Below are 12,423 nucleotides of genomic sequence, written 5' to 3'. Positions count from 1 at the left end.
AAGATACTTTGTCTAACTGCAGTTTTGAGGAATTTCGGGTATTTGGACTCATAATTTTATTGGCTTTATATTCAGATTCATATATGAATTTATATTCTGATAAATTGAAAACCATTTTGTTAGTTTTGGTTGAAGGCATTGAACTCTGTTTTCTTAATAAAGTATTATACAATTATACAGGTCCACTTCAATAACACTAGGAGGATCAGAGGGAAGTAGAGCTAGAAGGTACCTCATGAGGTCACCTAGTCCAGTCCCCTGCTCCAGGCAGCCTCATCCCTGACTAAGCAATCTAGGTCAAGTTTCTAAGTTGCTTGTGAAAATGTCCCGGGATGAAGCTTCTCTAGGTAGCCTGTTTCAATGCTTGACCACTTTCATAGTCAAAGTTGTTTCTGATTTCCAACTTAAGTTTCTCTACTCCAGGTTGAGGCTCTGACTCCTAGTCCTCTCCCATACAGCCACAGAGAAAAGTGTATCCCATCCTCTTTATAATAACCTTTCAGGTATTTGAAGACTGTTTTCAAATCTCCCTTTAGTGTTCTTTCTCCAAAGTAAATGTCACTTGTTCTTTCAGCCTTTCCTCATAAGTCATGTTTCCCAGACCTCTAATTATTTTTATTGCCCTCTGCTGGACTCTTTCCAGTCTGTCCATCTTTCTTGAAGTGGGGCCAAAATTGGACAAAGTACTCAAGATGAGACCCCACCAGTGTCAAATAGAGTGGAAGAATTGCTTCCCTTGATTTGCAGGTGACACTTCTGTTAATACAACCCAGTGTGCTGTTGGCTTTTTTTGCATCAAAAGCATACTGTTGGCTCATTCAGCTTATGGTTCACTATAACCCCATGACTTTTCTGCAGAACTGCAGCCTAGCCAGTCATTCCCCAGTCTGTATCTGTGTATGCAATTATTCTGTCCCAAATGCCGGACTTTTTTTCTTGCTGAATCTCATCTCGTTGATTGTGTACCTTTTTTCCACTCTGTCCAGGTCATTCTGGATCCTAGTCCTGTGCTGCAGAGTATATGCAACCTCACTCAACTTGGTGTCACAGATTTGCTAATTGTACACTCAGCCCCGTTGTCTCGATCATTTAATGAAGATGTTAACAGACACTACTAGACCCAGAATAGACCCCTGCAGAACCCTACTTTTGATATCTCTTCACAACTAGACTTTGAACCAATGATGACTACCCACTGAACATGATAATCCAACCAGTTTTGTTATCTTCCTTACAGTACTTTTGTCTAGTCTGTATTTCCTTAGTTTGTTAATGAGAGTGTCATGGGAACTGGTGTCAAAAGCCTGGCTAAAGTCAAGGAATATCACATCACTGCTCTCCCTCTGTCTAAAGACTCTGTTACCTTATAGAAGGAAATCAGGTTGGTCAGGCATGACTGACTTATTCTTGGTGAATCCATGCTGGCTGTTCCTGATCACCTTGTTCTCCTCTAAGTGTTTCAAAATAGGTTTCTTGAGGACCTGCCTCATGATCTGTCCAGCCACTGATGTCAGACTAACTGGTCTATAATTCCCTGGATCAGCCTTCTTCCCTTTCTTAAAAACGTGCACTATATTTACCCTTTTCTAATCATCCAAGACGTTACTCATTACCAGGGATCCTGGTTTTCTCTGATTTAAAAAAAAATCCCCAATTTTCGGTTTTAAAAAAGTAACACAAAACCTATATTTTTCCATGATTAAAATGGTGGTACATTCTAATAATGGAAAAATGTGGATTTTAGGTTACTTTAAAAAAATCTTCAATTTTGGTTTATCAGAGAAAACTAGGATCCCTGCTCATTACTCTTCCAGTAATGAGAGACTATCTGTGCAATATAAACTCAATTAGACTTAGTACTGAATAGTTTTGGCTATTAGAAAATAGGAGTTTCATATAGGTTTTAAGAATGACATTCCTACTATATGTTTTAATGTTGAAGGAAAATACTGGTATTTTTTTTTGTTTGTGTGTCGGGATGAATTTATTCCTGTTATTGACCAAGTGAACTCAGTACTCTGGTTTTTTGAGCCTGTTCTAAAATATTTACAAGTGATAATTAGAAATGTTTGGGTTCAGTGTAACCCCTGAAAATCACAGCCCTATAAAGTGTTTCACTGAAGAAATTTTCCATAAGGATAGTTATAGTTTCCTCGAAGGAATAGCAGTGTGAAACCTTGACGTTTTGGTCAAGTTAAAAGTTGCTTAGAATTCAAATACATCTCTTACCTCAGCAACTGACAAAGTAATTGTGATAGTTTGCTTGGGAAAAGTATAAAAGGGGATAAATGGTTCATTTTGGAAATTATAAACCAAGCCATACGGGAAAAAGTAGAGGTAGGGGCTTTCTGATTTAAACTATATGTGTACAGAGGTAGAAGAACACAAATTTTCAGTGACTGACTTAGTTCAGTAGCAGTGCTGGCATGAGAAGTTGGGGTTTTTTTTTTCTGATTTATGCATAGTTTACTATATCTTTCTTCCATTCAGGTATGAATAGTTCGAGCTCTGCTTTCTTTGATCAGTTTTAATGTTTGCCTGTCCTACACAATCTTTTCAAAACTATTTTTTCTAACAAAAGAGGATTAAATTTGATTGAACTCATACTGGTCATTGCTAATTCCTTATTGACCAGAATGATTTCTCTTAATAAAGAAATTGTTTTTTCCACTTATATCCATCTGTGAAATCTGAAACCCCTTTATTGTACTACTCACTATGTGACACTAAGAAGTAAGTATCTTAAATGCGGCTTCCTCTGTGGAAGAAGATAAGAGCAAGTCTACGGCAAACTTCAAATAGACATGCAAAAACACAATGCGGGCAAATGTACTGTATTACACCTAAGGAAGGATAATCAAAAGCACAAATACAAATGGGAGGTGACTAGCTGGGTGACAGCATTACTGAGAAGGATCTTTGGGGTTATGTTGATTCTGTGATCCACGAGAGTCAGTAGTGTTTGGGCTGCATCAACAGGAGTATTAAGTATAAGTAGGGGTCTACCCAACTTGGAGGCAGCTGGCTGATTTCACAGGCAGATTGCAACACCGGCTGCCACTTCCAATGGGTTATCATGGCTGTGCACCCCCCTCCCCCGATTGGCTGAGAGCTGTCTGTCATGAAGCCCTGCCCCTTGCTGCTGATTGGTGGAAAGGTGTGGGGCCACACAACAGGCAGTCCTCTCAGCCAGTCAGTGGTGAGGGTGGAAGCCATCTTGCCTGCTGGCCGTTATGCTGGAAGCCTCTCTCCACCCTTCACTCAAGCAAGCTGCATGGCCCTTACTGGGGAGCCAGCGTTTTATTTTTATTAAGTTTCCTGCCCCTGCGGATTTCATGGAGATCACTTGATTTCACAATTTTAGTGAAATCTGCACAATTGTGATTTGGGTAGGTCCCTAGGTATAAGACCTGGGAGGTGATAGTACTGCTCTAATTGGATGCTGATTTAAGGTTTGTATTATGTGCAGTTCTGGACTCTACAGTTTTCAAAAGTGTGTGGAGAAGTTAGTGTTCCGAGGTGGGCAACAAAAATGGTAAAGAGGTTGGACGGGAACCTGTATGAGGAAAGGTTGAGAGAACCTGACTTGTTTTGCTTACAGAAAAGGTGATTGAGGGTTATGAGATGGCAGCCTTCAAGTACATGAAAGGCTGCTATAAAGAAGAAAAAACAACTTTTCTCCCTTGCTGCAGACACAAAACAGGACACAAGGCAATATCTTTAAATTGCAAGAAAGTAGATTTAGATTAGGTATTTGGTAGAAATTCCTAGTTAGAACAGAGAGGCTGTGGAATAGATTGCTAGGGAAATTGTGAAATCTACTTTGCTGGAGGTTTTCAAGAAGAGGTTGGGAACAGATTGATCAGGCTTTATTTAGGAGTAGCATTCCTGTATTTGTAGAATAGTTGGACCAGCTCACCCTTTAGGTTGCTTCCAACCCTATGGTTCTGTGACAAAGAAAATTAATATTGTGGATAATATTTGGTCCTGTGCATGCTTACTATGTAAAAGGAAAAGTAATTTAATAGTCATTTAAAAAAAACTCTTAAGTCATGCAAATACATAACAGGCGCTACATTTTAGATTTTGCTTTTTAGTTGTTTTGTCCAGTGATGATGAAGAGGAAGATGAGGATAATGGCAGCACTAACAGAGTGGAAAGCATTTCACCTCGCCCGGCCGATTCAGCCTGTTCTTCCCCAGCACCCTCTACAGGAAAGGTGGAGGCAGCATTAAAAGAAAATACTTGTGGAATAGAACAGAAACTAAATAATATTGTAACCGATACAGAAATTGCAATCGCGTTGCCAAGAAAAGCAAGAATGAAAGATCAGGTACCTAATTATAATTTAGTTCAGATTATAAATAAGAAATTTAAAGTCTCTTTTACCATAACTTTTTGTAAATGATTCCATTTTTAATAGTCAGGAACTATCCCTTTCCTGTATGTTTTGAAGCGTAGTCATCTGGGTGTATCTATACATGCTTTAGTAATGTAACATTTCTGACATAACCTTCGTTGTGTACAGTGGTGAACAAAATAATTATCTGTATAATTATATACCTTTTCTTCCATTTTAGAGTATGAAGTGGAATGTGCATTAATGAAAGGATAACTTTTTAGCACAAAAAATATCTTAAAGGAAGAGTGGACAGTGATGGTCCTTATTAAACTTAAAATTTTAATACTTCAACCATGGCAATTATAGCACTTAAGTTAAGGATTGCACCCTGGTTGCTGGGTTTTGGTTGGTTTTGGTTGTTTTTTTGGGGGGGTGGGAGGGGGGTTGGTTTTAATGTGCACAACTGCAAGAGTTTGACATACAGCAAGGACAAAAAGTGCACCATAAGTATGACCAAAAAGGACCAATTTCACTGTATATAGAGACCATAATAACCGCTGACTGTTTGCTTCAGAAAGGATAAATACTCTTTGAACCTTGGTAGCCAATGGACACAGGGTACTGCTTAAAGCTTTTTGGACCTTGTGCTATTAGACTTCTGTGAATTAGATCCAGAAAGCACATATTGATAGTATACAGCAGGGGTTGTACTTGAAAAGGCCCTAGGAGGTACACGTGGGTGGGCGGGGACGGAGTGCCGCCACACACCATTCTGCGCTGCTGTGCAGGCGCTGCCCACTGCTTGCATGCCCTGGCTGCTGCTGCTCTGTGTCTGACCGCAGGGCCCCCCCCCAGCCGCTTGGGAGCCGAGGGGGTACAATGATCCAAAAAGGTTAAAAACACCTGGCGCACAGGATTTTAGAACCAAGGTGGAAGGCCTTTATTACTGGGCGAGCTGAGCATTCTAACCAAGAATTTTCAGTATTGTAGGTTGAGAGTCTAAAATTCCATCCTCTGTAACCTAGACTTACTAGATGCCATAATAGAATATATTCATTAACTTGTAATAAGTCTCCTAATGAGAGCTCTTACTGATTCAAATGAAGAGTCTGCTCTGTACAGTTGTGGCTCTTAAACTTCCATTTCAACTCATCTATTATCCCTCTGAATTTATTGTCTGAGCTACTTGAAAATGGTGAATTGTCAGTTCATTGGAGTTAGGCCCTGAAGTGCTATTTGTGCTGTTCAAAACCTTCCTGTCTTGCTAGCTGTGCAGATGCTATATTCCTGTCCCCAATGTTTTAAAGAATCCGCAGTTAACAGTTGGGTCTTACTGACCATCTTGAACTGGGGGAGGGAGGCGCATAATGTTTGCTGAATGAATGACAGGTGTACTGAAATACCTGGTAAGTAATATGCATTGGCCACAATTCAAGGAAACTGCCATGAATTGTCTGCTACAACTGGTGTTATCATAGATTGTGCAAAAAGCTGGCAGTTTTTCGTTACCTAAATAACTGTGTGAAGAGGTAACAGATACAGATTTTAGTATTTAATCATGCCTGCTCATATTGGTCAGTTTTTTCTTGTATGAAACATTTATCTGCAATACATTGGTTATGATTTGTCTGTCAGTCTTTTATACTTTTCATACTAAAATGGAAGCAAATTGTAAGCATAATGAATTGGTGCTTGCAGTGCTAGGAAAATGAAAAGGTCTCTCCAAAGGTAGTAGGGGTAGCAAAATGTTCAACTGCACTGAGCTAGATTTACTTCCCTGGTGATGATCTTATATCTGTTGCACTTTAAATACAAAGCATTCCAATGTGTACTAGGAACTATGTCAAAAGTGACTAGTGATTCATGTCTTGGATGTTATACATGCCAAAGCTTTATATCTGAAATACAGCAAGCACTTGATGTGTTGTTGATCAGGGATGAGGGGAAGTTACCTGATCAGGCTGTAAATCAAATCCTTCTTATAATTTGAAGGTTGCACTTGATTCAACCTTGATGGATATTTCAAGCCTTAATTTATTTTTTGCAATGTAGTCATATATGAACAAACTTGTCTTGTCTTGTCTTTTTAAAAATATTTATTTATTTTAATATTAACAATTAATACACACACACACACGCTCTCGCGCTCTCTCTCTCTCTCTAAGCATTAAGGAAAATTGACAGCATCTTTGTGAGGTAATTCTATTGAGCCATTCTGACCTTGAAATTTGCTTTGCAGTTTGGCAATATTGTATCTAACACTCCAATAAAACGTCGTAAAGTTACTTCTCAAGAAATTGTAACAGAAGCTGTATCTTTAAGTTACCAAAACTCTTGTGAAAGTGTCATTCTAAATTGTCGAAGCATACGAATAGGAACCCTGCGAAAAATGGTGGTAGAACCTGTAATTGTAAGTAAATACCTTTTTTTTTAATTTTTTTCTAAGCAAGATCTCCTTTCAAGGTGGGAGGGGAAGGGCATTGTATCACTTTTATATGTTGGTAAGAAAGAAAAGTCTGCCTTTATCTAAAATGAAGAGTCAGATTCATCCCCAGTTGTCACACAGTGCTTATACCTCCCTGCCACTGTGTAAGGTTTGTTTCTTTTTTACGTAGTCAAGTACTTTTGGGGGTGTGGGTTACCTAGCACACTCAACTGCCACTGAAATCCATGTGAGTTAATGGTGCATAATGAGCACCTCTACATGTGCCCTACGCCTGCTCTGGTGTGTGCTAATTAGCATGTCAGAACAGACTTGATTTATAGAAGTTAGGGGCTGGAAGGGACCTCGAAGATCATCAGGTCCAGCCCCCCTGCTCAAGGCAGGAAAGACTGCTGAGGTCAGATGACCCCAGTGAGGTGTGCCTTCAGTCATTTTTTTGAAGATCCCCAGGGAAGCTGATTGTACCACCTCTGGCGGGGAGTCTGTTCCAGACTCTGGACATACAAACCATAAAGAAGTTTTTCCTAATGTCTAATCTGAAGTGATCCTCTATCATCTTATGACCATTATTCCTAGTCTTCCCCTGGGGTACCTTGGTGAACAGGTGTTTCATAGATTTCATAGACATCGGGGCTGGAAGGGACCTCGGAAGATCATCGAGTCCAGCCCCCCGCCCAAAGGGCAGGAAGTCAGCTGGGGTCATAGGATCCCAGCAAGATAAGCATCCAGTTTCATCTTGAAGGTGTTCAATGAAGGCGCTTGAACCACCTCCAGTGGCAGGCTGTTCCAGACCTTGGGGGCTCGGACAGTAAAGAAGTTCTTCCTTATGTCCAGCCTGAAACGATCTTGAAGTAGTTTGTGACCATTCGACCTCGTCATCCCTTGGGGCGCTCTGGTGAACAAACGTTCCCCCAGATGCTGGTGGTCACCCCTGATAAACTTGTAGGTGGCCATCAGATCACCCCTGAACCTGCGCTTTTTCAGGCTAAAGAGCCCCAGGGCTCTCAGCCTGTCATCATAGGGTCTGCTTCCCTGACCTCTGATCATGCGCGTGGCTCTTCTCTGGACTCTCTCAAGCTTCTCCACATCCTTTTTGAATTGTGGAGCCCAAAACTGGACACAGTACTCCAGCTGCGGCCTCACTAAGGCCGAGTACAGGGGGAGAATGACGTCCCGGGATTTGCTTGAGAAGCATCTATGGATGCAAGCCAGCGTTTTGGTCGCTTTACTAGCCGCCGCATCGCATTGCAGGCTCATGTTCATCTTGTGGTCAATGATGACCCCCAAGTCTCTTTCTTCCATAGTGCTAGCCAACATAGCACTGCCGAGCCTATAAGGATGCTGCGGGTTTTTTTTCCCAAGGTGGAGAACCTTGCATTTATCGGCGTTGAACACCATCAGATTCTCGTCCGCCCACTTGCTGAGCCTGTCCAGGTCAGCCTGGATAACCTGCCTGTCTTCTGGTGTGGATGCTTTGCCCCAGAGGTTGGTGTCATCGGCGAACTTGGCCAGTTCTGATCGCTTCTGACTCCAGTGTCCACATCATTAATGAAGATGTTGAACAGTATGGGTCCAAGGACAGAGCCTTGGGGGACCCCACTGGTCACAGGACACCACGATGAGTGACTTCCATCGATTACTACCCTCTGGGTCCGACCCCGGAGCCAATTTTCCAGCCAGCGGATCGTGGAGGACCCAAGGCGACAATTGGCCAGTTTCTCCAAGAGGCGATCATGGGACACCAGATCGAAGGCTTTTTTGAAGTCAAGATATATGACATCAATCTCTTCTCCCTTGTCCAGGTGATAGGTCACCTGGTCGTAGAAGGAAATGAGATTGGTCAAGCAAGACCTACCCGCAACAAACCCGTGCTGGCTATCCCTTAAGATGTTGGCGTCGGCCAGTCCATTAAGGATGGCCTCTTTAATAAACTTTTCTAAGATCTTCCCCGGGATAGAAGTCAGGCTGATGGGCCTATAGTTAGCCGGATCCACTTTCCTCCCTTTCTTGAAGATAGGCACCACATTGGCCTTCTTCCAGTCTTCGGGCACTACACCAGAGCGCCAAGAGTTTTCAAAGATCCGTGCTAGAGGCTGGGCTATGATGCTCGCCAGCTCCTTGAGTACCCTGGGGGGGAGATTGTCAGGGCCAGCTGACTTGAAGGTATCCAGCTTCTCAAGATGTTCCTTCAGAAAGTCAGCATTAAGGGAGGGCAGGGGATCACCCTCACCCGGACTTCCCGGCCCTGTAGCGGGCATGGGCGTCCCATGGGACTGATGAAGGACTGACGCAAAGTACCTATTTAATAGGTTGGCTTTTTCCTGGGCGTCAGTTGTCAGTTGCCCCATCTGGTTCAGCGGGGGTCCAATGTTGCCCCTGCTTTTCCTCCGGCTCCCCACATATCTGAAAAAGGACTTCTTATTGTCCTTGATGCTCAAAGCTAGCTGGAGTTCAGTTGCAGCCTTGGCTTTCCTGGTCTGCTCCCTACAGGACCGGACCAGTGTTCTCCTAGCCCCTGATGTTTGCCCCTTTTATATACTTAAAGGCTGCCACCAAGTCCCTTCTGAGTCTTCTCTTCTCTAGGCTGAACAGTACCGAGTCCCTCAGCCTCTCCTTGTATGGTCTGTTTATTCAGACCTGTATTCATTCATGTGGCCATCCTTTGGACTCTTGAACTGCGGCTCCTAGAACTGGACACAGTATTCCAGCTGCAGTTTCACCAATGCCGAGTAGAGTGGGAGGATGACATCCTTAGTCTTGCTTGTGATGCATTGGTTGATGCATGCCACAGTGGTGTTCGCTTTGCCGGCTATAGCATCGCAGTGGTGGCTCATGTTCATTTTATGGTCAATCATGACCCCCAGGTCTCTTTCAGTTGTGGTGCTGGTAGCACCACCGAGCCTATAAGTATGTTTAATCAAGACTGCTGGAGTGTGCTAATTAGCAGGCTCCAGCAGTTTTGCTGTCACATGTATTCAGTGTCCCTGCACTTTAAAATGGGATGGGGGGTGCTTTTAAATATCATTTGAACTAGCTTTAGTTAAAGCGCCCCTACTACCATTTTGAAGCATGGGCCGCTGAATGCATGAGACACTGTGGGCACTTTTAATTAGAGCGGCTTCTGAAAGCCTCTCTATTTAAAGCACCTCCCCCACCCCGGAGCATGTGTAAAGATGCCCATATGTCAGGGAAGTCAGAAGCCCTTAATTAGTAAAGAGGTATCTATTTCTTCCCTGGCAATTATTCACTTTGCTTATGTTTTTTTTAGGACAGTTTTCCAGTCACGTGGTCTGCAGTGACATTCTCCTCTGTAGCATTGGTCTTGGCTTACTAAATTTTTCAGGGTATTTTAAACCTTTTAAATGAAAATCAGAGTAAACGTAGAGTGGAAGGGGGTTCCTAGATATTTTCAACAATCGGCATTATAGAGACATTGAACATAAGAGAATATGGTTATTTGTTCAGATTGTTAAAGTATAATGTATTCAGTTTTTTTGGAGTCAATTTCCTTAGTTTCTTAATATTCACAAGCTTTCCTGATTTAAAATAATTTTTAAATGTAGAGTTGTTAATCCTTCATGTCCTTAAAGTGTATTTTGGTGGGAGAAGGGATTGTGGAATTTCAGTAATGTATAATACTAATACAGTTGTATCTTTCACAGTTTTGCCTGGATTATATCAAAATACTTCTAGAAGGTCAGTACATTGCTTGTTTCCTATATACTAATTCTCTAAATAAATTGGGTATTTTCTTTTAAAAAATTGTGCAAAAATACATTTTTCAAGTAGTTATGATTCAAAGCTTATTCTTTTGACTTTGACTTTTCTTTAAAACTATATAAACATGGTGAATTATTAATTTTCTATATACAGATAAATAGAAGCCTATCAAGGAGACCTGTTTAACTCTTTTTATTATTGACTTGCAATATTGAGAACATGAAAGAACTTCGGTCATATAAGCACAATGTTTACCATTGTGGAGCACAAGGCAGTGGTCATTAGCTTGTAGAATAGTTCCAAGTGTATGAGAATAAGTTTTGTTTTGGTTTTTTCCTTATGATTTTTGGTATGTATCTTGTCAATGGACCACATACACAACGGAAAAATTACTTGAATATGAAAGTGTAATTTTGAACACCTTTACTAGCTCATTTAAGTAAAGAGTACAGCAGGTGGGGGAAATACTTAGCAAGAGTAAATCGGAATTTTGGTTCATTGTTGTTTTCTTTACATATCTTGGTTCAGGTTTGATCCCCATCCATCTAAACCCTGTTTTAGACTTTTTTTCATCTGAAAACAGGTTACATATTTTGTTATCCCAGAAGAGAAAAGACATGTTTCTTACTATCAGTTAGTTGATTTGGGAAATGTAGACTGCTGATCTCCTTCCCTTATGCATAGACCAGTGTTTCCTTCTCTCTATGGTTTACTTGTGTTACAAGTTCTGAGAGACTTCAGGTTGCCAAGGGTATTCTCCTGCGAGGTGTTCCATCTATCCACCAATGTAATGGTCATGGTTCAATATTTTCATGTTCACTTATGGAGTTAAAGCTTTATCCTGTGAAGCACTTTGCAGGAACAAGGCCTTATAGCTGGGTCACACACGAAGTATAGTCATTAACCTAGTCAATTTTAATTATTTAGGATTTTTTTCTTTATACCAGAGACCATATTAGAATGGGTAAAAATTTGGTTAAATTTCCTTTTCAAAAACTTCATTTTGTTGAAACATTTTCTGTGCATATCTATATCTATCTAGGTAGATAGAGAGAGATTGTGTATAGATATCCAGAAATGTTATAATGATTTGAGAACAGTTGGTTCTCAAATGCAGTGCAAGATCTTGCTTTAGGAATGTTTTTCTTGCAAAGTTTATTTTTTCAATAGTGTTTTGTTTTGTTTTTTTTATTTAGTCATATTTTTAATCTAGTCTGTTTATATGAACTTTAGTTCATTTATCTTGTTCATTATTACAAACACAATATAGCATGATCCATTTGGGGATTGTAGCCAACAAGCTTTTATGAATATTTAAAATGTATTGCTTGCTATTCTTGGATCTTAAAGATTTTCTTTGTAGCATGAAGCCAAAGTTACCATTAGTGAGGCTTTCAAAGGGAGAGGCTGTGGTTTTGAACAATATCTCTCTACTTGCTTCATCTTCTTTTATGTATTTCCTATGAAAAATATTTGATGTACCTTATACCTATATTTTGAAACACCATGTTGCACAGTAGCAATTCTTTATCTGTCTTCAGAGAAAGGTAGTCTAGTCTGGGGGGCTCAACCTTTGGCCTACAGGAATCCCCACAGGCTAGAAAAAATGGGCAGCTGGAGAGCTGGGGAAGTTCCTCATGGCTGGGTCCAGCCCTACCCAGGCCATTGTGATGCAGTGGGATCAAGGCAGATCCCACCCCAGCATGTCCAGATCAGACCAGGCTGCTCTCCGCTCCCTCAACACATCTGGTTAGGGGCTGCTGCACTCCACCCAGCCCCTCTGAGCATCCAGATCAGGGCTGGGCTGCTCCCCACCCATGCATCTTGATTGGGGCTGCTCTGCCTCACCCTACCCTGAGCATCTGGATTGGGGCCACTCTACCCCACTGTATCTGATGCATCCAGATCAGAGAGGATC

The 12,423-nt window shown here is 41.3% G+C and overlaps 1 protein-coding gene across 11 annotated transcripts in view; it reads left to right on the top strand.

The window, feature by feature from the left end:
• The window catches only part of SENP6 (SUMO specific peptidase 6), a 114,750-nt gene that overhangs the window by 65,229 nt on the left and 37,098 nt on the right, over positions 1 to 12,423 (top strand). For all 11 annotated transcript variants that reach the window (XR_003093259.1, XM_025200093.1, XM_025200092.1 and 8 more), the window contains 3 exons: positions 4,098 to 4,333; positions 6,582 to 6,752; positions 10,448 to 10,481. Coding sequence is in view for 10 of the 11 variants with exons in the window: in XM_025200093.1 (XP_025055878.1) it covers positions 4,098 to 4,333; positions 6,582 to 6,752; positions 10,448 to 10,481 (441 nt within the window). In the remaining variant the exon portion in view is untranslated. The remainder of the gene's footprint in view (positions 1 to 4,097; positions 4,334 to 6,581; positions 6,753 to 10,447; positions 10,482 to 12,423) is intronic.

The sequence above is a fragment of the Alligator sinensis genome, unplaced genomic scaffold (genome assembly GCF_000455745.1).
Source record: "Alligator sinensis unplaced genomic scaffold, ASM45574v1 scaffold37_1, whole genome shotgun sequence".
NCBI lineage: Eukaryota > Metazoa > Chordata > Crocodylia > Alligatoridae > Alligator > Alligator sinensis.
This window is presented reverse-complemented; position numbering and strand designations above follow the sequence as displayed.